This window comes from Thalassophryne amazonica, chromosome 7 (genome assembly GCF_902500255.1).
Source record: "Thalassophryne amazonica chromosome 7, fThaAma1.1, whole genome shotgun sequence".
Classification (NCBI taxonomy): Eukaryota; Metazoa; Chordata; class Actinopteri; order Batrachoidiformes; family Batrachoididae; genus Thalassophryne; species Thalassophryne amazonica.
The window spans coordinates 65,918,611-65,945,506 of record NC_047109.1 but is presented as its reverse complement, the minus strand read 5'-3'; the positions used below and the strand labels follow the sequence as shown (position 1 = coordinate 65,945,506).

The window sequence follows — 26,896 nt, the reverse complement described above, 5'->3', positions numbered from 1 at the left end:
ATAAATAACTAATTCATATATTTATTTCATAAATCACTGATAAACCACGCTATTGTGCTGCCCAGCCACAAGCATACAGCCACAGGCATTCCTGATATTTGTTTCTATTTCTTCTGCCACAGTTTATTCAAGTAAATGAGATTTTTGTTGCAGCTTTGTCTTAATAGCACTTGAGTGACTGGAAGCAGCAAAAGCTGAAATGCTGAGGAAAGTCTTTGGGGTGACAGTTGGCCGTCTGTACATTTTTCAGAAACTGACTTGGAAGACAAAAGATGTGGAAAAGTGCACCGTGAGAGGGAAGAACAGCGTGAGTATTATCTCTCTGACATGTCCTCATTTGTCCTTTGCACATCATTTCTTGCATATGGGTTTCTCTTCCCCCGAATCTCTTTTTGCCTCTGCCTTCATTTTCTGCATAGTGACGTTTTGGAATAAGGCACACATTGCAAGTAGAAGTTACAATCTGCAGTTAATGGCTGTAAAAGAGAAATTACTTGTTGATGCGGGGGTGTAATGTAACAGAGTGAAATACTTTAATTTAGTTTTTATTTTATTATTTTTATTTATTTATTTATTTGCTGAGAATCTGGACTGTACTTGAGTTATTTATTTCTGGTCATTTTTACATTTTCTTCACATTTCCTGAATCAAAAGTAAATTTTTAATTTGATTAATTTTCTACTTGCCTCAAAATAAAATAGGATGACTTTGTTTAAATTGTCTGCAGCGTAACAGAGCGATGCAGTTGTACACAGGTTGCGTTCATCAAAACGGAGTTGTGTAGTGACTTTTCTCATCAATTTCAACTTCACTTCTGTTTTTCTGTCTTTAAACAGTTAATGTAGTTTAAAGTTTACCTCATCCTTAACAAATGTCATTTAAGAAAAATTAGCTAAATCTACTTTTACTTTTACTTTATATCAAAGTGCATTTAACATTAAAGAATTAATGATAATCATTTTATTCATAAATTACTTTCAAGACAAAAATGGCAAACAATTCAGTTAGGGTTTGTCGAGGTATTTTTTTTTATCATTAACTAAGTCCAGAGCATGCAACAAAATTATCTCCAAATTATTTAGTGCCATACAATTATCTAAACAAGAGAATACAGAATACATAAAGAAAAAATGGTAAAAGGATGCAAAGGTAACGATCTCACAGGAGAACTGGGACAAAATATGCCAATTACAATGGCTCTCAACTGGATCAAACACATGGCGGGAATTCTGCTGGAAAAATATTGCTAGATTTTTTTTTTATCACACCCATACAAAAATGGCACCAAGGCAGTGGGGACACTTGTTGAAGACTTTGTGGGTCTATGTGTGGGTTCCATATTTTTTGGGACTGCCAGGTAATGAGGCCTTAGTGGGAAGAGATCCACAAACATATAAAAGATATATTTGGTATGGACATTCCATTTGAAGTTATGTATTTGGGTTATTTATTGTTTAAAACATACGACAAAAAAACTTCTGGCTATACTATTGGCATCCTGTGAGAAATCCATCACAAGGAAATGGCTAAAAGTAGAACCACCCACCATTGAGGAGAGGATTGAAATTGTTTTAGATTTATGTCATGGAGAAGATATCATTTTCCCTCAAAGTTGAGAAAGAAAAATTTTAAAAGATCTGGACCAAAAGGACTGAGTATGTGAAACCAATCAGATCTGATTTCATTTAGCTGTATTAATGCTTCATGTGAATCTGCCCTCTTACCATTTTATGAAGTTTGTTCTTTTTTGATATTGTTTATAACTGGAATAATTAATGATCCAAAAAAATCTCAGGAGGGCTATATGGACAAACCATTCAAACTCTCTAAATCTATCTGTTTCTGAGTGCTTGAGTGATTAAGTTTGTAAAAATGTATGTGGTGGATATTTGTTCATCCAAATAAAAAAGAATTTAAAAGCCAAACAATTCAGTTTTAAAAAGAATTATAAAATTGCAACAAATATTTGAAAGTGTTTAAAACAAAAGCCATACACAACATACACCTTAACTACTGTACAACAAGGAATTTATTTAAATTAACTTAAAGTGAATCATGCTTTGCATTGATTCTGATCTTAGCATGCTAAGACAACATGGAAACATGGTTCCTGATAATCAGTAATATCAATGTTTCTTACGAACAGGATGAATGTTATAACTACATCAAAGTCTTGGTGCCACGCAACGATGAGACGCTGTTTGCTTGTGGAACAAATGCGTTCAACCCTACCTGTCGTAACTATAAGGTGAGATCCTGAAGTATCGCTGTTATATGCTGTGTGCAGCTGGCTTCCCTTGCAGATAAGACACTATATCAAAACCATAATCAGATGTGTGACTGTATTGTTGTGTAATGTTTCTGTTGTACCACGTTATTGCTAATCAAAATGAAAAATGAGCATTAAATCGTGTATCATATGGTGTTTATGGTGCCTATAAAAGGTATTCTATCTGTCAGAGATATCAGCAGCACTTTATGGGTGCAGAAATGGAGACCAGTAGTGTCCCATCACACTACTGCATGTTATGATGGCATGTTGGAGGCTGAAAATTGCTGGTCAGTCACTGCACAGCCCAGGCTGTGCATCTGTCATGGCGTAGCTCCACCCTCACTGTCTCACGTCCACATCTGATGTAGCATCTTGCATTATAACATGTACAAAAGCCTCACAGTAGCAGCCAGATTTTATGTTTTCTGATTCATTTAACTCTTGCAGCGCTCTCTTGCCCACTTCTTTTTCACCTCTGTTATGTTTACAATCACTTAACATGGAAAATAAAAAGTAGGCATGTGTGTGCATTAATAATGAAGATTGAATGCATTACTAGTTTTTAACTCAACCCTGAGTCACTAATGTCATGTGCAAAAGATTTTGCAGTTCAGAACACTGAACACTGCTCCAGCAAAATAGACCAGCCACATAATAATAGTGGAGCAAAGGAAATATTCATGCTGATGTTGGAATCAGGAAATTTATCAGCATCTGTTGCCAGTGATGATTGAGTTCTGGGAACCTGTAGCTGCACAGGTCACAGTCACTATAAAACAACTGAATGCATCAAGAGACTTCAGAGAGAGAAAGGTGACTTCAGATGCTTTGTCTTCATGGACTAAATTGTTGGCTTATTTGAAGTGCGGTCTGACGGCTCAAGACACAAGATGCACGATAATGAAAATAATAACAGCTTTTTCTATTCTGTGGCTTTGCCAAGGGAGTAGATGGAATGAGAGGAAGGGAAAACAAAAATAGAGTCAAGAGACTAATCATAGCCAGCGGGTAAAGCTCTTAGCGCCATGTCACCATGGAAGTAAATATTAGCACAGACTAAAGTTTCCAAGTCAAAATACTGCAGCCTAGAAAATGCACAGATGTTTATTTAAGGGCAAAGCAAAGGTAAAGCTCCTAGTTTGTTCACTGTCTAACAAACCCGAGATGATCTGATAGTCTTAGAGGGAAACTCACCCAGTTTGATGGTGATTCACAGCTGGATGTTAGCAGAGGAGTGACGTTCCGCAGGTCAGACTGTAAATCTAAAAATGTGAGTAATGTAGAAAGCAGTTGGATAATTTGAGATTTAGTAGTGTGGGCTCTTGCCAGTGACCAGGCATTCTCTATGAATTTGCTTAGTAGTTGGACCCTGTTAACCCCCAAAACGTGAATCAGCTGCAAATTGTGAATTATCCGCAGAACGTTAATTGCAAAATGTGAATACTGAAAAAATATCTCCCAAAACATGAATGCGAGTCTCACAAAATGTTAACGCAGGTCTCGCAAAACGTGAATATACTGTATATGTTTTTTTCATATATGTTTTTTTTTAAGTAGTTTAGTTTAAGTAGTTTATGGATTTCAGTTTACGGCTCAATTACTGCAGGAAATCTTGATCGCAAACCCTATTACCACAAAAATTATTTTTATTTTTACTTTATTTTATTTATTTGTTTAAATTTTTTGCGGGGGTTGCGACAGCCTGAGGAGGTGATCCTAGCAGCTCTCAATGGTCTCAAGCGCCCGGCCCCGCTGGGTGTGTCCCGCTCCGGGAATGGTGTTATGTGAGGAGTTTGACTGGCGACTCACATCCCCCTCTGGTAAACAGCTCAATAATCTTAAGAGAAATGTAGAAAAATAAACAACACTAGTTTCTAACCTCAGGAAGGTAGACAATGAGCTACAACCTTATTTTTATCCATATGAGCTGTCATCTGAGCTGGAATCTTATTGACCTGAACAAGCAGATGGCAGAGAAACAGAAGTGTAGGGACTGTTTACAAAGTGCAAGAACAAGACACCAGAAAAATATACAGTTAATTCTGGTGTGGTGTCATCAAATTCACTGCACACATCAGTGAAATCCTGCTGGTTTTACTACAGCACTCAGTTTGGAAAAATGTCATTGTGAAAAACTTTAAATTTTCAATAGGGGCAATGTTATATGTTGTAGTGACACAAAATTTACTGCACACATCAGTGGAGTCCTGCTGGTTATACTACAGTACTCAGTTTGGAAAATGTGCAGAAATTGAATTTGAGTGATTTCTTTATCATTAAAATAAGTCATAAAATGAGCAATAAAATTCACTAATTTACTAAAATAAAATTTTTGCACATTGTTCCAAACTGAGTTCTATAGTATAACCAGCAGGAGACCACTGTGTTTAGTGAATTCAGTGACACCACACCTGAGTTTATTGAATATTTTTCTGGTGTCTCTTTTCATTTTTGCACTTTGTAGATGGCCCCTACTCTTCTGTTTCTCAGGCGTCTGCTTGTTCGGAACAATATTATTTTTCCAGTTCAGATGACGGCTCATATGGATAAAAATAAGTCTGTAGCTCGTTGTCTACCTTCCTGAGGTTAGAAACTATTGTTTGTTTTTCTGCGTTTTACTTAAGCTTATTGAGCCGTTTACCAGAGGGGGCAGTTTCTCTCCTCTATGAGTTTGACAGGTGGACCGTCCCCAGTCAAACTCCTCACCTGACACTGTCCCTGGAGCAGGACACACCCAGCGGGAGCGGGTGTTTGACACCATCGAGAGCTGCTTGGATCACCTCTCCACCTCACCGGCTGTAGTGACCCCTGCCAAAAAAAAAAAATATATATATATATATTTTTTTTTTTTTTTTTTTTTTTTGCGGTCATAGGGTTTGTGATCAAGATTTCCTGCAGTAATTGAGCCGTAAACTGAAATCCATAAACTACTTAAACTGAAAAAACATATATCATGAATGATATTCACGTTTTGGGAGATATTTTTCAGTATTCACATTTTGCAATTAACAGTTTGTGGATAACGATTTACAGCTTATTCACATTTTGAGCGTTAACAACCCTCTGTCAGTGGGTCAGTGACACCACATATGTCTGATGTTTCAATCTTACTTCTCGTTAAATCTAAAATCTTTCCATTTAAATCTGATTTTTTTCCTTCAAGGGTTTGTACAGTGAGAGATGATAGCCCCACGAGCTGTGGTGATTTCTCCCATAGCGATGATAATCGGGGTGTGGAGAAATTGATTCTCTGAAGCATCTTTTTTTTTAAAGAAGATATCAATTTATCAATTTTTATCAATTTTTTTAGATAGCGCCAAATCACAACAAACAGTTGCCCCAAGGCGCTTTATATTGTAAGGCAAGGCCATACAATAATTATGTAAAACCCCAACGGTCAAAACGACCCCCTGTGAGCAAGCACTTGGCTACAGTGGGAAGGAAAAACTCCCTTTTAACAGGAAGAAACCTCCAGCAGAACCAGGCTCAGGGAGGAGCAGTCTTCTGCTGGGACTGGTTGGGGCTGAGGGAGAGAACCAGGAAAAAGACATGCTGTGGAGGGGAGCAGAGATCGATCACTAATGATTAAATGCAGAGTGGTGCATACAGAGCAAAAAGAGAAAGAAACAGTGCATCATGGGAACCCCCCAGCAGTCTACGTCTATAGCAGCATAACTAAGGGATGGTTCAGGGTCACCTGATCCAGCCCTAACTATAAGCTTTAGCAAAAAGGAAAGTTTTAAGCCTAATCTTAAAAGTAGAGAGGGTGTCTGTCTCCCTGATCTGAATTGGGAGCTGGTTCCACAGGAGAGGAGCCTGAAAGCTGAAGGCTCTGCCTCCCATTCTACTCTTACAAACCCTAGGAACTACAAGTAAGCCTGCAGTCTGAGAGCGAAGCGCTCTATTGGGGTGATATGGTACTGTGTCTTTATGCCTCCTTAGAAGAATTTTAAATTCTATTCTAGAATTAACAGGAAGCCAATGAAGAGAGGCCAATATGGGTGAGATATGCTCTCTCCTTCTAGTCCCCATCAGTACTCTAGCTGCAGCATTTTGAATTAACTGAAGGCTTTTTAGGGAACTTTTAGGAGAACCTGATAATAATGAATTACAATAGTCCAGCCTAGAGGAAATAAATGCATGAATTAGTTTTTCAGCATCACTCTGAGACAAGACCTTTCTGATTTTAGAGATATTGCATAAATGCAAAAAAGCAGTCCTACATATTTGTTTAATATGTGCTTTGAATGACATATCCTGATCAAAAATGATGTATATGTGTATGATATGTATTGTTTTAATTCCAGAATCTATATGACTGACTGAAGTGTTTTAATTTTTAGCTTTTGCTGTATAGTATTGGGGTCGATCTGTCTGTCATTTCATCTTAAAATCTTGTCAACAGGACTTCTTTTGCGTGGCTGCTGGTAGAAATGCGATATGGATAGGGGGTGATTGTAGCTTTGCACCCTACATTTTGTTTTGACCTTGACCTCCAAAATGACCTTGATTTGGGACATGGCGATATGCGGTTTTGAGAGAAAGGAGTGCTATCTTGTTAATATGACTCATCCGAGGAAAGTTGCAAGTGATACAAAAACGATATGGGCACAAAATGAAAATGGAAGGTCTGTAGCTTTTGCATGTGACCTTTTGTTTAGACATTGACCCTCAAATGCCCTTGATTCAGGAGATGAAAATGGTTGATCATATTTCAAAAGAAGACTTGATATGAACATCGCACCAAAACTAAGATAATCACCCATGGAGAGGGAACATTTTGGAATATTTTAATCATGGAAGCCATTTTGGATTTATTGTATCTTGTATACATTGATAAACAGTATAGTATTATCTCTGTTGAAATTAGTGGCATTTCAGAATGCATATCAAATCATCACCCAAATATTGTGACAGTATCTAATAAGGAAGTAAGTGCATCATTAGGGATGGGTATTGATAAGATTTTATCGATATCGATGCCATTATCGATTCCGCTTATTGATCCAATTCCTTATCGATTCCCTTATCGATACCTCTTCTGAATTTTCTGTGTACTAAAAGTAGGCTTTACAGGTTTTCTATGTCAGCAACATTTTAAATTGGTCACTGGATCCTTGATCTCTGGACATAAATAAAAATAAATAAAATCTGTAGTTTTTTGTCAAAAGCATTTCCTTTCAGACATTTTGGCATGAATGTCTCTCCATACTCTGAGCTGAGCCCAGCCGGCTGCTGCACGTCAGGGCAGGACGTCTCATTTTGTGAGGAAAAAATGTTTTGATTGATTGCAGTTTGTTTGTATTACAACGTTTGGAAAGAGGTGTCATTTGATTTAAACTGTGTTTCACTTTGAAGTTATTAATTCCGGCTGGACTCTATCGTTCTAACTTGACTCGGCAGAGAGCCGCGCAGCGTTTGGAATTGTGTGAACAGAACGGAGGACGATTCTCATTTCTTTCTCACAACAAGACAGGAGTCCCAGTTAGTGACATTAATCCACACAAAAGTGACTCACGATTGACATATTCAGGGATAAAAGTGGTAAAAAACAAAAAAAGCTGAAACCCAAAATTAACCCCCAACACCACCTGCACGAAAATATTTGAATTCTAGAAGCTCTGAAATCATACGTCAACCCCTTTGAGGGTCCACCTGTATAACCAAGTGAGAAAATCCATAAAATCAACACAAAATCATTATAACCTCCAAATCACACCAAAATCAGTTTTATTACAGTACACACAACCGCATAGCGGTATCACATAACTGGGTTTTTGTCCACATATTACGAGTTGCCACAATGACATTGAAGTCAGGATCATTAGTATTTCCTCCACAGTTGAATTTCAAACAATAGAGATCTAGTATATGCATCAAGCTGAATTTTATAGAACTAAATGTGTCAAATTTAGTTATTTTTTACAGAAACAAGAACTGTGTGTCACTAATGGATATACAAACTCTACATGGTGGATCCTTGATCTCTGGACATAAATAGGAATAAACTAAATCTGTAGTTTTTGTCAAAAGCATTTCCTTTCAGACAATATTGGCATAAATGTTTTTCCATACATCTGAAACAAGTTGTCATTAAACTTAAATAAAACAGAGATGAAGTGGAGGTGTAAGAGTCACTAGGTGTTGACAGGAAACAGTTATTTATTTCTATATGTATTTATTTATTTTCATTGTTAGTTGGTTTTATCTTTTTTGTTGTTTCATTTCATCGGGTTCTTTTTGTCTCTTTCTCTAAAATTGTATTGTAGCATTATTAGTTATTATGAGTTATTATTGTTATTGTTGTTGCTATTATTAATATATGAATAAAAATAAATTTAAAAAATACAATTTGACTCTTTTACAACAATGAACATGAGCCATTATTATACAGAAAACAAATGCACACACAACCTGTTGAGATGTGAACAGGTTAATGCTAACTTTAGCATTTAAAATGCCATAGACATGCTAACGCATTAGCATTGGTCCCGCTTTTAAGTTATAAAATACATCTATCAACTGTTTCAGAAGACCGTAACAGGTCGGTTTAGCATAAAAAAGGTAACTATTACTCAAAGACATATGCTGTTTAGGGTTTTAGTGGGGAAAATTAAGATAAAGCGAAATAAAACAATGAATCAACGAAGTACCAGATCATCACTGCTTCGATTGGTGCAAGGTTCAAAGCAAAGCCGCGCTGCAGAAAAGTTGATTACAGACCTGCTGCAGGGTCTGTAATCAATGTAGAGAAATGATCATTTTCCTGACAAACACCCTCAAAATCAACGGCCAGTCTGAAGGACCGATAAGGGAATTGTTAAGCAAAAAGGTTATTGATATCAGTGGATCGAATAATTTCTTAACAATACCCGAAAGGAACCAGTTCTCGATACCCATCCCTGTGCATCATCCCAGTACTAGATGATAAACTAAAGAGCTTGATCTCTAATGTAATATGAGTTCTGTAAAATCTTGTCCTTGCCATGAAAAACTGAAATGTTAAATTTCAAACACTGCCAGTGATTAATCAAGTGTTTCATGGAGTAGTAATAAATCTGATCCGGGAAAATGGGCTGGTGCGACACATTGGTGCAGCCACCCCGGAATCACGTTGGGTCCTGGATGGCAACCACACAGACAGATAACTGGTCCGATCTGACACAACTGGGCCCACAATTCACTGTGTTGCAGCAGATAGATGGTTCTTTTAAGAGATGCAGATAGATAGATAGTAATTGAAGCAATAAAATTATCAACACAGAAAAAGAAAAAATTCATTGCCTTATCTTTTCTTCCAGTGTGTACTTTAACAACTGGAAATAACAACTAGAATAGATGCTGGCCAGCACCGCAGGGTGTTGGACTGACCTCAGGATGCCCTGCCTGTTGCTCCACTGACTGGAGGCCTTACTTGTGTTGAAAGCCCCACGTGTTGTGGAATTGGATGCAGTAAAATTAAAGACCCAAAATGAACTACTTTTTAATTTCAGTTATACCCCCTTCACACATAGCTGGAATCACGCAGAATGGCGTCACGATGACTAATCGGCGCACATCTGAGAAGTGTTGGATTACAGTTCCAGAATGTTCTGGCAGCCATCTGCAGAAGTCCACACAGTTGGTCAAAATCGGCCGGCGGCCCCGAGTGTGATACACATGTTCAAAACCATCATCGAGATGGGACACCTATCCGATGGCGGTCTATGTGCAATCTGAGGACCATCTGACCGCAATTTACATATTCTGACACCATCAAAACAATATCTGAAATGATCCGATCATGGTTGATTGAGCTCTGAGATTGATCGGTCACAGCAAAGCCTGCTGACATGCTGTGCCACATTTGTCGACCTCCACTGGACCCCAGCTAGGGAGGGTGAAGAAAATGTTATGTAATAACATGTATGTGGCACTGTGTGCGTGTCAGAGGTTTGCAAGGCAGCTGAACGGGATGTCACCGCTGTAGCGCACATATTATTACAAAAGTCTGTAGCAGATATGATGTGGAAATGTTTGCCCAGCACATGACGACATAAATAAACATGTAACTCACCTCCGGTACCTCGGGTTCCACAGCGCTGTGTGCTGGCAGTGTCGATCGGCTAACAAATTCATAATCCACCTCTGGTTTAAATAAATCCCATGTGAATTGCCATCCCACAACGATAATCCAACTACAGTTGTGGTAAGATGCATATCAATTAAAATGACAACAAAAAAAAGTTTTAAAAAGACAAAAGAAAAAGTCCACTGGCTGCATCTGAATGTTATGCACATGTGAGAAGTTGGCGCACTGCCAGTACAGTTCAGCAGGAGTTATGGAGTCCAGCCCGACAAATAAAAATTAGCAATGCAAGCATATACTGATCAAACACCTAAAGGGATTTTTCACCAAACTGTACAACAGCAGGTGATCGCTGACAGCTGTCAGCTCGCGCATGCAGAGTGGCTGGTGCAGCGTTTATGAACACATAAGCGAGCAAACATTTCGGCCACACACTTCTTTGATCACCTGTTCTACACACACAGGCACACAAGCGTAGCATCTCGTTCAGCCATTGTAAACACACGCGCGCAGCTGAGTGGACACTTCATGTGGCCACACACTTGCATGCTGTTTGGATTACCTGTTCTAAGCACATACACACACGCACGCCGTCATATGAGACACACACTGATCAGAGGTCAGTTTAGTGCTTTGATTTGATTGCATAGGTGAGTGAGTGAGTGACAGCTCCAATGTCAGTGCCGTCTGACAGCAGTCTGTATCATCTGACTGTTGTCTGAAATATGTTTGAGCTGCATCCTTCAGGTGTACACGAGGCAGTCCGGATGTGTTGTGACACGGCTGACCATGCCTCTTTTCCTCCCGACTCTGTCAGAATATGGCAATATTTGCCGTTTTGGGCATGGTTCCTTCGCATTCTTGCTATGTGTGATGGGGGCTTTAAGGACTGTTTTTGTTGATCTTCTGTTTTTTTCTGTTTGTGTTTTCTGTTTCTTCTATTTGTTTCTGTTTTCCATTTCTTCTGTTTGTTATGATATTCTTGTAAACTTAGTAAAATCCTTGTAACTGTTCAAATGGCCTAAGCAGTGGGTCACCCCTCGGAGTCTGGTCTGCTTGAGGTTTCTTCCTCATTATCATCAGAGGGAGTTTTTCCTTTCCACTGCCGCCTGTGTGCTTGCTTAGGGGGGTTGGTAAGGTTAGACCCTACTCGTGTGAAGTGCCTTGAGGCAGCATTGTTGTGATTTGGCATTAATAATTGAAATTAAATTGAAATCTACAGTACATATATAAAGAAAAAACCTTATTTACATGCAGTATTTTGATAAGTTTACTTTCAATTACTTTGGAATTGCTGGCAAAATTTTCTAAAATTTCACGTTACAAAGATTATGCAGTGTTATTGGCTAGTCTGTGAATTTATGAATTAAATACAGCATGTAGCTGATGGTTCCTGTCTGGTAGCCAGAATATGATCACTCTCCGTCAGCTTCACTGCTTTTCCAAAAGTTAGTACACAAAACTCAATTGTTGAAGATTTTTTTGTTTGGGGGGGGGGGGGGGGGGTTGGTGAGGAAGGTCTCTCAATTCAGATTACTTTTAGAAAATGAACCAAACGTGGACTGCACCAGATTTTAAATGTGTCTTTATGCCTCCTTAACAAAGTAACCTGTGTAAGTAAACAGACCACGCACTGATTGAAACTGACCAAACAACTCCCAGATGCTACCATGAGACTGGAGTAAAATGTTTAGAAGAACTATATGTTAGACTGCATACAAAATGCAATCCTCATCATTGCCATAGACTTCTGTGGAAGAGGCGCTAAGTTCTGGTACAACCATAATACAGCCCCGTCTCTGTCTGTCCATTCCTCCCCTCGCCTTTCTTACAGCTCTGGGAATAAACAGAAGGCACAGTGGTTATCCAGGCAGCTGGAGGAGGAATGTGAAAGTGTAAATCATGTCAGAAAAGCTGTGTCTGTAATGACTGACAAGAGAGAATTGGGTAAAAGACGTATATGCGTGTGAGTGCACAACTAAGGTACACATGAACAAGCAGCTTTGCTGACTTGACAGCTGGTCTTAAGAAAAAGGAGTGCGTTTTCAACATACTTGTGACACAACAAAACATTGATGCGTCATGTCCATCTGTCCTCATTTCCCTGCTGGGGTAACTGTTCTCCAGTTATTACAGCTTTGCTGAATGCTCAGTTCTGATTGGACAGTGACTGCAGAGGTCTGTTTGTACAGATTAACAAACTGCTGTTTCACTTAGTGGCACTCTGTAGCCAAGAGGTTTTTATCAGGCAAATTACAAGACAACATCTTGAAACTGCAGCATATTATTTGATTATCTGACTGTAATGAACTCGGACTGACTAAAGGGTTATCAGTACTGAAAGTCTGTTTTTCTTGGCACCCGTGTGAGACCAGCCTGACATCGCTACAATGTGAATCTACTGACTGCATTTCCAGGCCATATACGAGGTCTGTTAGAAAAGTATCCGACCTTTCGGTATCCGCGGTGGAGTAGTGTTCAGAATAATAGTAGTGCTATGTACTAAAAAGATTAATCCAGGTTTTGAGTATATTTCTTATTGTTACATGGGAAACAAGGTACCAGTAGATTCAGTAGATTCTCACAAATCCAACAAGACCAAGCATTCATGATATGCACACTCTTAAGGCTATGAAATTGGGCTATTAGTAAAAAAAGTAGAAAAGGGGGTGTTCACAATAATAGTAGTGTGGCATTCAGTCAGTCAGTACGTCAATTTTGTGGAACAAACAGGTGTGAATCAGGTGTCCCCTATTTAAGGATGAAGCCAGCACCTGTTGAACATGCTTTTCTCTTTGAAAGCCTGAGGAAAATGGGACGTTCAAGACGTTCAGAAGAACAACGTAGTTTGATTAAAAAGTTGATTGGAGGGGGAAAACTTATACGCAGGTGCAAAAAATTATAAGCTGTTCATCTGCAATGATCTCCAATGTTTTAAAATGGACAAAAAAAACAGAGACACATGGAAGAAAATGGAAAACAACCATCAAAATGGATAGAAGAATAACTAGAATGGCAAAGGCTCAGCCATTGATCAGCTCCAGGATGATCAAAGACAGTCTGAAGTTACCTGTAAGTGCTGTGACAGTTAGACAACGCCTGTGTGAAGCTAATTTATTTGCAAGAATCCCCCGCAAAGTCCCTCTGTTAAATAAAAGACATGTGTAGAAGAGGTTACGATTTGCCAAAGAACACATCAACTGGCGTAAAGAGAAATGGAGGAATATTTTGTGGACTGATGAGAGTAAAATTGTTCTTCTTGGGTCCAAGGGCCGCAGACAGTTTGTGAGACGACCCCCAAACTCTGAATTCAAGCCACAGTTCACAGTGAAGACAGTGAAGCATGGTGGTGCAAGCATCATGATATGGGTATGTTTCTCCTACTATGGTGTTGGGCCTATATATCGCATACCAGGTCTCATGTATCAGTTTGGATATGTCAAAATACTTGAAGAGGTCATGTTGCCTTTTGCTGAAGAGGACATGCCCTTGAAATGGTTGTTTCAACAAGACACTTACCCCAAGCACACTAGTAAATGAGCAAAATCTTGGTTCCAAACCAACAAAATGAATGCCTCGCAGATGTGAAGAAATCATGAAAAACTGTGGTTATACAACTAAATACTAGTTTAGTGATTCACAGGATTGCTAAAAAAAAGCAGTTTGAACATAATAGTTTTGAGTTTGTAGTGTCAACAGCAGATGCTACTATTATTGTGAACACCCCCTTTTCTACATTTTTTTTACTAATAGCCCAATTTCATAGCCTTAAGAGTGTGCATATCATGAATGCTTGGTCTTGTTGGATTTGTGAGAATCTACTGAATCTACTGGTACCTTGTTTCCCATGTAACAACAAAAAATATACTCCAAACCTGGATTAATCTTTTTAGTCACATAGCACTACTATTATTCTGAACACTACTGTAGATGTTGTCAAACCCACAAACCAAACTGGCTTAAAATGAAAGACCTCCATTTAGTATTTTGTGTCAAGCTCTCTAAGTATATTTTGATTATTAATTTATTTTATTGTTTAACTTACATTTATAAGAAATATAACAGAGGTTAAAAATACATTTAGATTAAAGCTCGTGTGAACACAGTGATTCGGGTTCTTTCATTGTTCCTTGTTGCTTGACCCCAAGGAGAACTTTTTTGTTCTGTTTTCTTGTCACCTGGTAACATATTGTTTTGCCTTGTTTGTTTGTTTTATTTTGTTTTTCATGGCTTCCTGGCCTTGGTGATCAAAGATGTATCTGTATGTGATGAAAGCGTTGAACATGGCAGTTAATTTAGTTTATTCTCCCCAAAGGGAAATTCTGTTCCACAGCACTATGCAGTCGCCTTCAAAAAATATAAATAACAAAACATAATATAGAACATCTTAATACAAAACCCCAACAACATTAAACAGCAATATTATTTAGAATTCCTTCAACCTTCAACAATGGCTGGGTTATTTGTGGGTTATCTTAAGTGATGCTGTTCCATGCTGTTACCAGGTTTTATCTCAGCAGTGATGTTCATGTCTCTGGGATGTCAGCCTTTAAGATCAAGTGACACCTGAAAAGAAGATATGGAGTCAGGTGGTTACTGAACTGGGGTGTTTGATGATACTGCTACGTTTGCAAGAAAACAGAGGTCCAAGTCTTTTAAGGTCTGTTTCTGTGAAGGCTTTCAATTGTCCAGGTGGTTTCTATAGTAGAGAATCTTGAATCTTCGACTGGACTGGGTTGCTTGACGCGAGGACGTTTCGCTTCAAATCGCAGAAGCTTCCTCAGCTAAAATTCTTGCTCTGGTAGTCTGACTTCTGTCTTGACACTTGTAGAGAAGAATAACAGAAGCCACAAAAGCTGGAGTATTAAACCAAACCAAACCCCTCCTACTGAGAGGCAGACTGATATTGGCTAGTGACTAAACAATTGCCCTAATTAGCACCTATTGTGCTCTAGTTAGCACCCTCCTAATGACAGGGTAGCTGTCCCTCCTAACGATGGGACTGATGCCTCTCCTGATGGCTCTCCTGATGACTTTCCTGATGACGTGAATGACTCATTACCATGAACAAAAGACCAAAACTGCTTAGACCTGAGTACCCCATTGTAAACAGGGGACAAAGCGTGGGTGGGTTTTAAACCCAGCCTTAACCGGGGAGAGGGTCTGAAACACGCTTTCTGCTGGAGTGACAAACAGACATTTAGACTCACAGGAAGTGTATCACTTGCATTGTGATGTCAGCTATGAGATTTTGGAGTGACTTTGTGTCAAACAAACATTTAGACTCACAGGAAGTGTATCACTTGCATTGTGATGTCAGCTATGAGATTTTGTCCATGTGATGTGTATGTCTAAGCATGATCCAGCACATAGGTGCCTCAATATTGAGGAACCTAGCAAATAGAAAAACTCGAGTGCTCCCATGTATCACCTGATTGTGGCAGATAGATGGCTATCTTTGTGTGGTGGGGATGGAGGGTTGTTGGTCTTGTGCTTGCCATTCAGTACCCAAAGTGGTTCCATAGCGTGGTGACTGCAACAACATGCGGCATAAGCCCATGCTCCCAGACCCGACCTGATCTTGTGTGTGAAGTAATTTTTAACAAAGAATTCATTCAAAGTGACAAAGGATTTAAGTGTTTTTAGTTTCCCTGATGTGTTGCATTTCCAAGATAATTATGATATTGCATGAGATTCCTTATCAGATATGATTTGTTTTGGACATTGCATTTGTCACTGGGTGTCAAATTGCGTCTCTGGTGAGCCACAGGAGTTGGAAGCTCAATAATACTTGGAAATTTGCCTCAACATACACCTCCATCACAACTGTTGTTTCACCAGCCTCTACCAGATGAAGAAATTCAGCAAATGCTGCCACTTAGACTATGTGGCAGTCAACATAATGGTGCGATGGTTGGCACTGCACACCACCAATGCCAAATTCCTTTCTTTGCGGAGTTTGCATGTTCTCCTTTCAAAACACGAGCATTAGGTTCTTTCCTTTGCAGATCTCATTTCTATAAGCATTTTTTTTTTTTACTATTAGTATTATTATTAGTAGTAGTAGCAGCATGCCCGTATATAGAAGGGGTTCAGGGGGTTCAACTGAACCCCCCCCTACAGAGCCTACAGATAAGTAGGCTTGTAAATACCCATGTAGACACACAATTACACTTGTCTGGTTTGTAAAAACATGTTTGTATGTATAAGCTGAGAAATAAAGGGAGCTTCTCCTTCCTGTTGCAAATACTGTGAAGGTGCAACTATTTGCGTGGGATTTATTATGCGAATTTCACAAGTTAAACAAGGTCGCCAAATTAAATACTGCTATTTTAATACATAACGTACATATACGTACATATTCATAATGTAAATGCAAATATTAATACCGCTAAATACGAGGTCTGTTAGTAAACTATCCGACCTTTTTATTTTTTGCAAAAACTATATGGATTTGAATCGTGCGCTTGCATCAGCCAAGCTTGAACCTTCGTGCGCATGCGTGAGTTTTTTCACGCCGCAGGTATAAAGTTTGCATTAATGTTATCTTGGTTCTTCCTGGGTGGTTCTTATGGCGACTGATCTAATCCCAAGCAAGGACTATTTGTATATAAAAATGTATTTCCTAAAATGATACATTTTGGGTTTCAAGTGAAATTTATGTAGCTTTTTACCCCTCGAAATCCTCAAAAAGCTTCTGCTTTGGGGGGCTTTGCCCCCCTGAGCCTCCCACGAGGGCATTGCCCCTCGACCACACCGGGGGCCCTGCGGCCCACTGGACCCCCAACTCAAGGATTTGAACCCCCCCCCTTCACATTCCTATATACGGCCCTGAGCAGAGGTAGTAGTAGCGAATGGGATCAGTTGGGAAAAAGGGGGGCGGGGGGTACTCTGATGTGACTGTGATATTGAAAAGATCTTTGCACTAATATTCAAGTACACACATCCATGATATTGTTCGGTGTTCTTTTAGCATATATAATTAGCTGTCAGCATGTATAAATTATTGATAAAGAGTTTAATTTATATGTTAATGACTAATGATGTTAATGACTGCTGGGATAGGCTCCAGCACCCTTGTGACCCTTAACTGGAAGAAGCAGATTTAGAAAACGGGTGGATAGATGGTGGTCGTGGTTAGACTATCAGCAAAATAAATTATTCATTTTACTAAAATTACTTGTATTAAACAATCTGCCTCTGATACAGGATCACCTATCAACAATATATTTTAAGTATTGTTTTCATTGTTTGATTTCATCATTGTGTTGTCATTAGTTGTAACATATAATTTACATCCTAAGAGGTAACAATGACAAGATTAATTTCAGATCACAACCAAAGCATGAAGTCCAGCTAACTAACCAGCATGTTGCATTTAATGCAGAATTGTGTTTGCCTGTTTAATTTGGTGTTGTTTGTCCATGTAATTGTCTGTGATCATTAGGTTGGCAGCTGTGTGCGCACAGTGCCCTGGCATTATTTTAAATTTCATAGCATACCGTTTTACTGCTGCTCCATTTTAAATGCCTTCTGGCTGTTGACTCATAAATATTGTTTGTTTTATTTTCATTCATGAGTATCTGCAGATTTAGTTGGCATCATGTTTACAGATGACCAATTTAGTGACTTTAAACATATTTAGATATTTTGGTGTAAGAGATCTGTTTTAGACTATCTTAACGTCTGTTTTCACCCAAAATGCAGAACCAACAACTCAATTTGAGCTGCCTTCTTTTTACTAACGATCCCAGCTTCGCACTATGCATGAAAATAGAAGACGGTTGTACAAACTGTCAAGGAGCTGCTTATTCTGGTCTTTTTGCCACAAAGTGCCCCACTGTGGTCTTTCTTTCTTTCTCAGACTCACCCATTATGACTTATAACAGATGTGCAATAGTGGCCTGATTATGCACACTTTTGTGACAGAGGATGTGCTGTCGCATCATGTGCACCAAAGCTAGAGCGTTAATGTGCCTTTTGTGTGTGTGTGTGTGTGTGTGTGTGTGTGTGTGTGTGTGTGTGTGTGTGTGTGTGTGTGTGTGTGTGTGTGTGTGTGTGTGTGTGTGTGTGTGTGTGTGTGTGTGTGTGTGTGTGTGAGAATTTCAGCTTTGCACCAAGGCATGCACACAAACAAACACACACACTCCAGTAGATTTTGCTCAGTGTCATAACTGCAGTTTACAATCTTGTTAACAGCAGGTTGGAAAATAGCATCTTAATATCTGTAGCGGAGAGATAGCGGGTCTTCTACGCTCATAACAGCATGACATCAAACTTAATACACTCAACCTGACCTGGATACAATACATCAAATAAAACCAATCTTCACGACTCACATGTTGCTGTTCTTTATGAGAGATAGATTTGGTGCACATCCTTTACAGTACGTGTGACACTAAAGACTTTTGGGGGTTGAGGACAGATTGATTTTGTAGGTGCTTCTCATGGGTTTTACAAGTGTAAGCAATAACACTGTTATTTTCAAACACATTTACAGCCGCCATTCTGGCTTTTATGAGGTGAGCATTGCAGTTCTGTGTATTGCTTTATAAAGTATTCACTTTGTCATTGTGTGTTTTCTGACCTAGATGTCAACACTGGAACAGGAAGGGGAGGAGGTGGTGGGACAGGCTCGCTGTCCCTTTGAGTCTCGCCAGTCCAACGTTGGCCTTTTCGCCGGTGAGTAAAGCAGGGTAGTGATTGTTGTTTTTCTTCCTCCAGTCTTTCTACTCGAGCACTCGCAAAGTTGAATATTTTTCACTTGTCATCTTTTTAAAATCATGCTGAGGATAAAACATTTCATAAGGTTTTTAAATGATAAATCTGTCATTCAACATAAAATGTGTTAGTCACTTAAGTGGCATATAAAACCAAAAAATGCCATTAAAGCTTCTGATCTTGGTTTCTACTACTTTTTTCTTAACATATTAAATCAAATTTCTTTGGGTTCCTTCAGTTCAGGTTAAGGAACATGTCCTGAACTTGTGCTGTACTTGTGTGTTATACAATGTTACATCCCCCATGTGATAACACCTGTCTCCACTTTTCTTTTCCCCACTTTTGAGTTGAGTGAATGTTTTTATAATGTTTTTATAGTGGTCATTTCACATCTCACCTTTGGTAGTGAGATGAGACTGTACCAAGAGTTTTTAATCTATGTCACCATCTTGGCAGTGTCTGGCTGCCTAACTCCATAAATAGGTAAAGAGGTGGAATGTGAGCAGAGCAACATGTCTTGTGTGAGGAGAATGAATGCTAAACATACCCACCACCACCATTTGCACAGTTTTTTTTTTTTGAGTGATTTTGATTGATTGATTGATTGATTTGGCCAAAACTGCAAAGCTAAGGCTGACAGACTAGCTTTGGCTCAGTTGTTTGATTAACATATGATTTTGTGGACCGGACAGTGCTTTTCATAATGACTGCTTCAGTTTGTGTGTTAAAACAGTAAAGCCCCGGTCACAACCCACCGTGCGTTTTTTTTTCGCCGTACGTTTTCTGCGGATGCCTCGGCCACTACGTTTTTGTGAAAACGTACGGAGGCAGTAGCAAGAGGAGGGAGGGAGTACGTTCAACGCACGTCTCTAGGCGTGTAAAGATAAAGAGAGTTGACAATAAAGCAGTGTGTGTGTGTGTGGGGTCGCTTTTCTTTTTTATGAGCGGGACCGGAGCGGCAGGTGTTTTTCGGCATCGGCGATGCATGAGCATGTCCAGCCTGCAGCGGTCAGTTGTACGAGTGTTTACTTGCCTTGAAAAGTTACAGCTAGTTATCAGACTGAAGCTGTGGAGTGTGTGTTGCTGACGTTTGAAAATAAAGTCCAAGTTCAAGTGAGAAGCTGCGTCGTGCATGCAAGTCTTTCGGCCTCCATAGTATGTGGTGATTGCCGTAATCCGTACTGCCTACGTACTGATTTGGTTAATTCAATAGTAATTGAATGAAAATGTGCCGCTTTGAATCCGTACTGAGGCAGTACTCAACGTGCGTCATCTGCACTGCTGGTGAATCCGCAGCCTGACCGCAGCGAAGGTTCTGCATGCACTAAAACCTCTACGGCGTGTCTGCGTGTGTCTGCGTGCTCCTAAATTCGTACTGAGACAGTACTTACGATGTACGGATCTCCAAATTTAGCCCACGTTTTTGCAAGTAGACTGCACGCACGTGCAAGTACGGCGGGATGTGACCACGACTTTACTGGCATGTTGGCTGACTAAATGCTGGTGTTAATGTCAAGTCGTACTGTATTATGTCAGATATTTGAAATAAAATGTTCGGAAAGGACTAAGACAGTTGAGTCCACAGCAGCTAGCAGCCTCTGCTAACAGGGCTGTGAATCTTCTCACCAGCAGGCACTTCCTGTCACTCAAAGTGTCCATGCTCCTGATTACTTCACCCCATGTTTCCAAATCCTGGTCCTCAGGTGTGTTCAGCTAACAGTTGACTGAACACACATGACCAAGCTGATCTGCTCTGATTAGTCCAGGGACAAATGGAGCCTGTGCAGTTCTTTAGACCAGGACTGGAAAACACTGGCATAAACTGATGAGTTATAAAAAGCATGACAGAGGAGGTGCAGTAAGCTGATATATCAGCACTCTGGAGTTCAGCACTGAGGGGTGGACATGGAAGAGTGATGGGATGGCAGTATAAAAGCCAAACCTGTCCTCTGTCCTGCCAGGTTTCCACTGACATTTATGCAAAGTTCACTCCGGGTGTTATTTAAAGTGTCACGTTTTGCTACATCTGTTCTCAATTGCCCATTTTTAAAGGCCGATAAAAGTCACTTGTGACAAAAATAGATACACAGGTGACAAGAATTGTTGATGGAAGCTGTAACTTGCTTTTTCTTTTTATCTTTTCCAGGAGGTGATTTTTATTCAGCCACCATGACTGACTTCTTGGCAAGTGATGCTGTGATTTACCGCAGTCTGGGAGAAAGTAGTGCTGTTCTTCGTACCGTCAAATATGATTCCAAATGGCTGCGAGGTGAGGCTGCAGGCTACAGGCAGTCCTAAAGATGTTAACACATTGGTTGCAGCAATGTGTCATGGTTAGAGTTGGGCTGATGAAATGGACACAAGAGTAAATGGACTGCTACCTTATTATTTCCAAAGAATCAACATGTCGATTACTACTCATCAGACTATTAGAGTGTCTTTACCAGCACTGAGCTGATATATGCTGTAACAAAATCCAAAGTTGTGGTAGATTCTAGTCTGGCTTGCTGTTTGTAATGACATTAATGTTGGTCTTTCTGGGCAAGGTTTCCAATCAGTGAAAAAGCAAATACAGTCAAATGCAAAATGATAAACACGCACCCTCAACAGAAGAAGAAATATAAATTACATGGAAAAATTCAAAAAGCAATAATAGCCTCTCCCTGTGGCTTCTTAAAACAAATACAAACATCAGCCAAAAATGAGTAAATGACAAATGGTAAAATAAACATGAGGTAAACTGTGTTTGTGCTTTGATTCTTAATCATAAATGGTAAATGGGCTTCGTTTTTGTAACACTTTTCCATCTGATGCTGAAGCTCAAAGCACTTTACAGTGATTCCTCACATTCTCTCGTTCACACACCCACATACTGACGTCAGCTGCCATGTAAAGAGCTCAACTGGACGTCAGTAGAAGCTTGGGGATTAAGGACCTTAGTCAAGGGGCCTCAGTGAGTTGCCTGTCTGACGGGAAATCAAACCGAAGAGCCTCTTATCACAAACTCACCTCTCAAACCCACCTGCCACCATCTCCTCAGTCATACGTAAACTTAGGTATATATATTTTCCACCTTATTAGTCAGTTGGTCTGTCATTCTTTCATATTCCACCACCTTTCCAAATTCACCAGTCAGTTCCTCAAATGGAGTGTCTCCCATTGATTTCCTTTTTTTTTTAACCAAATTTGACCCAGTTAGCAAAGAAACAGGTTTTCTCATGTGGTTACTTTAAAAACATTTCTTAATTTCCTCCCATGAATGTGAAAGATCACAATGCTGATCAATATCATGAAATCAAATAGTTTTGCTTCTGTTTGAAAATTGTTGATCATTTACAAAGCAGAATATGAAGGCAGCAAATCAAAACATCAACAGAATAAACAATAAATCAAGTTGCCTTTGGCTTAATACTCTTGATGCATTATTTGTTTGGCAGAAGCAGCACAGGTAAACATTGTTAGATTTGGCAGAAAATGAAACAAGCACTGAATAATTAATGCATCGCTGAAGTTAATATGTAGCGCCATTTCCATTAAATTCACAGTAATACATACATACAACTAGATAGATTTTATTGACATCATCCATCCCTGTTATAAATGTTTTCTCTTTCACTGTAGGAGTATTTCTCCTTATTTTTCTATTCATATTTGCCTTCTGAGAACGCAGTCTCTCTTGGATCCATTTTCCAAATTGAGCGTCTGTGTTTACCAGCTCTACCCGCTGTTTTCTCACAAACTGCTATCATATTGAAAATAAGGCATCACTGTCAGCAAGTGGTTGTCACAAAGCTTTTCTTCCTGTCTCCCTCAGAGCCCCATTTTCTCCATGCTATTGAGTACGGGAACTATGTGTACTTCTTCTTCAGTGAGATTGCGGTGGAGTACACCACACTTGGCAAGGTAAGGTGCTTGTTTTAGTCTTTCTGGGCTAAAACAGATGCTCGGTAGAGTTGTGGTATGTGGAGTGAAGTCAAACAAAATTGCTCGCTATAGAAACCACATGCCTCCAAGATTCTGAAGTAGTGTTCAGTATTTCTCGTGGGTAGGAAGTATGGTGGGGAAAATGTGGGTTGTGGTGTTTTCTTCTTAATGTTTTGTCTTCTCGTCTCTTTAGGTGGTTTTCTCAAGAGTAGCACGAGTTTGTAAGAATGACAATGGTGGTTCCCCAAGGGTGCTGGAACGTTACTGGACATCATTTCTCAAAGCCCGGCTGAACTGCTCTGTCCCTGGGGACTCCTTCTTCTACTTTGATGTTCTGCAGTCGTTGACTAATGTGCTGCAGATCAACCACCGGCCAGCTGTTCTCGGCGTCTTTACGACACAGGCTAACAGGTCAGTGAAGCCACACAGGGATCAGTGCTGTTCTTTGTTGAGGATAAGCTAAAGAGTGTACATAAAGTGGTAGTGCTCACTTCTCAACAAGGTTGCTGGTTCAAAGCCATTTATGTGCCAGTCTTCATGTGCATCTGGGGTTGCATCAGGAAGGACACACAACATGTGGTTCTGGAACAAGAAAAGTTAAACTGCTGTAACATCATACACGCTTTATTCATTGGATGGCTTTTTAATACAGCAGAACTTCATTGAATTCCTTTGTGGAAAATGGTGACATAAGTGGAAAATTTAAAAAAAGACTGACCTTGAGAAAACTTTTGATCAGTGACATCAGATTTCAGTCTTACAATATTCGGGGCATATATTTGCATGTTAATTGGAATGTTTGTTGAGCCACCATTTTACTTATGATAGTTGATAGTGACTATAATTCAGAATTTGTACACAGTATATTCAGATGACATAAATATAATGGAACACATATGCTAATTGGGGTGCTGATCTAAAAGCAGTACATTTTCAACAATTTTGGATGCCTAAAAATTGAAACACATTTAGGCAGTCCAATTGCATGTGGTCACACCTGTTGGGTGTGCATTCAGAAAATAATATGTGAACATGTATTCAAGAATCACTGCAAACTATGACAGATGATACCAACATGGCACAAAATAGGAGGTTCAGTGGCCCTCATCTGTATCTACAGTATTAGAACCTAAAATTCTAAAGCTGCATACACAGTAGTGTTTATGGAGTTAGTGATGGGAAGTTTGCAAACCAACTCGCTGACTGACTGACAGTTATGTCTACGCAATGAACTGTGGAGAACAAATCGTAAAAGAGAAGTAGCATAACAAACAAAATGCTAGACACAAGCCAGAAACATGCTCTTTTCATACATGCATGGTTGTGTCTCCTTAATGGGATGATAGAGGCCAGTGTTGGACAGAACTGGGAATGCCTTTATTTTTGTCTCTGTAAACTCTTTTTTCTTTGCGGTCTTTTTGACAGCATCACTGGCTCAGCCGTTTGTGCTTTCTACATGGACGACATAGAAAAGGCGTTTAATGGCAAATTCAAAGAGCAGAAGAACAGTGAGTCAGCGTGGACACCTGTACCAGAGGAGCATGTCCCAAAACCACGGTAAGAAAAGTAATTTTAAATAGTGAGCTGTCACTTTAAGTGAATGTGTTTATGTGCTGCTGGCAATGGAGTTTGTCAGCTGCTGCAGTTATTGTTCTGCACAGACATTTCTGAACAAAAACAGTCGCATAAGGCAGCTGTTCTTCCCTCCTGCTCTTCTCCAGAAACAAACAGCTGCCAGTGTTTTTTGTTGCTGTTGTTTTGTTTTTTAGCATCTGTGCTCAAGAAACTAGATTTTCTCTTGATGATTTTTTTTTTCTCTGTGCTGCACAGGCCAGGCTGTTGTGCTGGTGAGGGCTCAGCAGCTGCCTACAAGTCCTCCACCACCTTTCCTGACGACACCCTGACCTTCATCAAGTCGTACCCGCTAATGGATGAGTCTGTCCCCTCTGTTAATGATAGACCCTACTTCACCCGCACCACCAGCAGGTACAGTTTGAATTACTATATTAAAGGAAAACTAAAGCATCCCAAGGTGCACCCTACCTGCTGAAGTATGCTCCCCCATGATCTCTCAGGGTGCAAGTGGCAGAAAACTGACGAATGATTTCCTATAGATCTGAAAATAGCAATAACTTGAATGGGACTATTTTTGGGAATTTTTTCTTCATAAATAGTCATTAAACCTTTCGGTATATTTTTTTCAGTACCTACAGTGTTGTTTTCCAATTCTTTATATTTAATCAACCAGGAATCCAAAATGCCAAAAAAAAAAAAAACCTTCCAAAATGCAGGAAATTTTCATTTTGAGGAAATGCAGTGAGAAATGTTTGACACTGTTGGATTAATTATTTCAGAGATTTTCTACTTCTGTTATCAAAATTATAAATTATGGCATCCTTTATGAAAAAATGATATGCAGTATTTTTTCCCAAAACACAGCAGAAAATTAAAAAATAAAATAGCTATTTCACACTTTTGATATCACATTATCATCATATAAGCAATTGGCACCCAAAGTACAATTCATGTTTCTAGCTTGTCAACAAAATGTAAAAAGTTCCTGCTTTTATTCCCATTTTGTATTCTTAGGTGTATTTCTTGTATTTACAACTGTTGATCAAACATAAGGATGAAGCTGCAGTTATCATTAGACGCCTACCTCCACTGAGGTCCCAAACATATTTTTGTTATCCCCCGGTATGAAATACAGGGGGGATATCGCAGTCAGCATGTCTGTCCATCTGTCTGTCCGTACATTTTTGCTTGTTAACTCAATATCTCAAGAAACAGTTGACCAGTTTTATTCATATTTAGCATAAGGGTGTACTTGCGTGATTCCCCGACACCAGCAGTTTACAGCGACCTTGGGGTCAGTTTCAAAGTCAGTGAGATATTCAAGATATTATCATTGCCATCTGTTGTTAGTGCAATATCTCATGAACTAGTTGACCAATTTCGTTCATATTTAACATAAGGGTGTACTTGGGTGATTCCCCGACACCAACAGATTACAGTGACTTTGGGGTCAATTTCAAAGTCAGCGAGATATTCAAGATATTGTCATTGGCATCCCTTGTTAGTGCAATATCTTATGAACCAGTTGACCAATTTCATTCATATTTGGCATAAGGGTGTACTTGGGTGATCACCAGCACTTTGTATTCCTGATTTGTGTAGACCAGGTGATATGTTATCTCCTGTTGAATCTTATTTAATCAGTGAAACACCTGATTTCACAACATTAAAATGCTATTTGAATGCATTAGATGGTATCTAATCCAGGTACAAACCAACATTTTTGCCAGTTGTTTCTTGTGGCATGTTCTTTTTTGTCATTTCAAAAATTTCACATAGTCAAACATAGTGGCAGCTATTCTTAGTCCAATTCTGAGTCTGCCCACGGTTCGGAAGACATGAACCGTGGATTAATTACAAAGTTTACATAAGTATGATTTGTCATGATGACTTGTTTTTAAAGTGATAACTGAGCAGGAGCATGGGAGCACACTCTCCACATTGAGTGGAGAGTGTGCACATTGTTTAGTCGTGCATGGTTCTTGCTCCTGTTCATGCACAGTGGAACAGTAATTCTGCAGAACTCTGAGTGTGAACAATTGAAATCAAAGACACCACTTTGGTATGTAATCATTATTATTCAATGTTACTGAGACATATGCAATGCTGTTGTTTTGTTTAGTGTTTTCTGAATACATCGCAGGTTACAAAGAAGCAGAGATGGACATTTGTTGATCACAACATCTACATCAGGACTCACACAAGTTATAGAGTTGGAAGCAACAATTCATAATCTGGTATATGGTTTTTTAAAAGATAGTGTTGATTGGAGTGCGATATGCCCTTTAAGGATTTTTTTTTAGGATTTCTCATTCTCATGCCTGAAAATGGAAAGC

At 39.3% G+C, this 26,896-nt stretch overlaps 1 protein-coding gene across 1 annotated transcript in view; it reads left to right on the top strand.

Annotated features, from left to right (window-relative positions):
• sema6e (sema domain, transmembrane domain (TM), and cytoplasmic domain, (semaphorin) 6E) overlaps positions 1–26,896 on the top strand; it is a 197,817-nt gene that overhangs the window by 49,074 nt on the left and 121,847 nt on the right. The window contains 8 exon segments of the mRNA XM_034174361.1: positions 251–307; positions 2,147–2,248; positions 18,932–19,022; positions 21,208–21,330; positions 22,876–22,964; positions 23,179–23,396; positions 24,411–24,542; positions 24,816–24,971. Coding sequence (XP_034030252.1) covers positions 251–307; positions 2,147–2,248; positions 18,932–19,022; positions 21,208–21,330; positions 22,876–22,964; positions 23,179–23,396; positions 24,411–24,542; positions 24,816–24,971 — 968 coding nt within the window.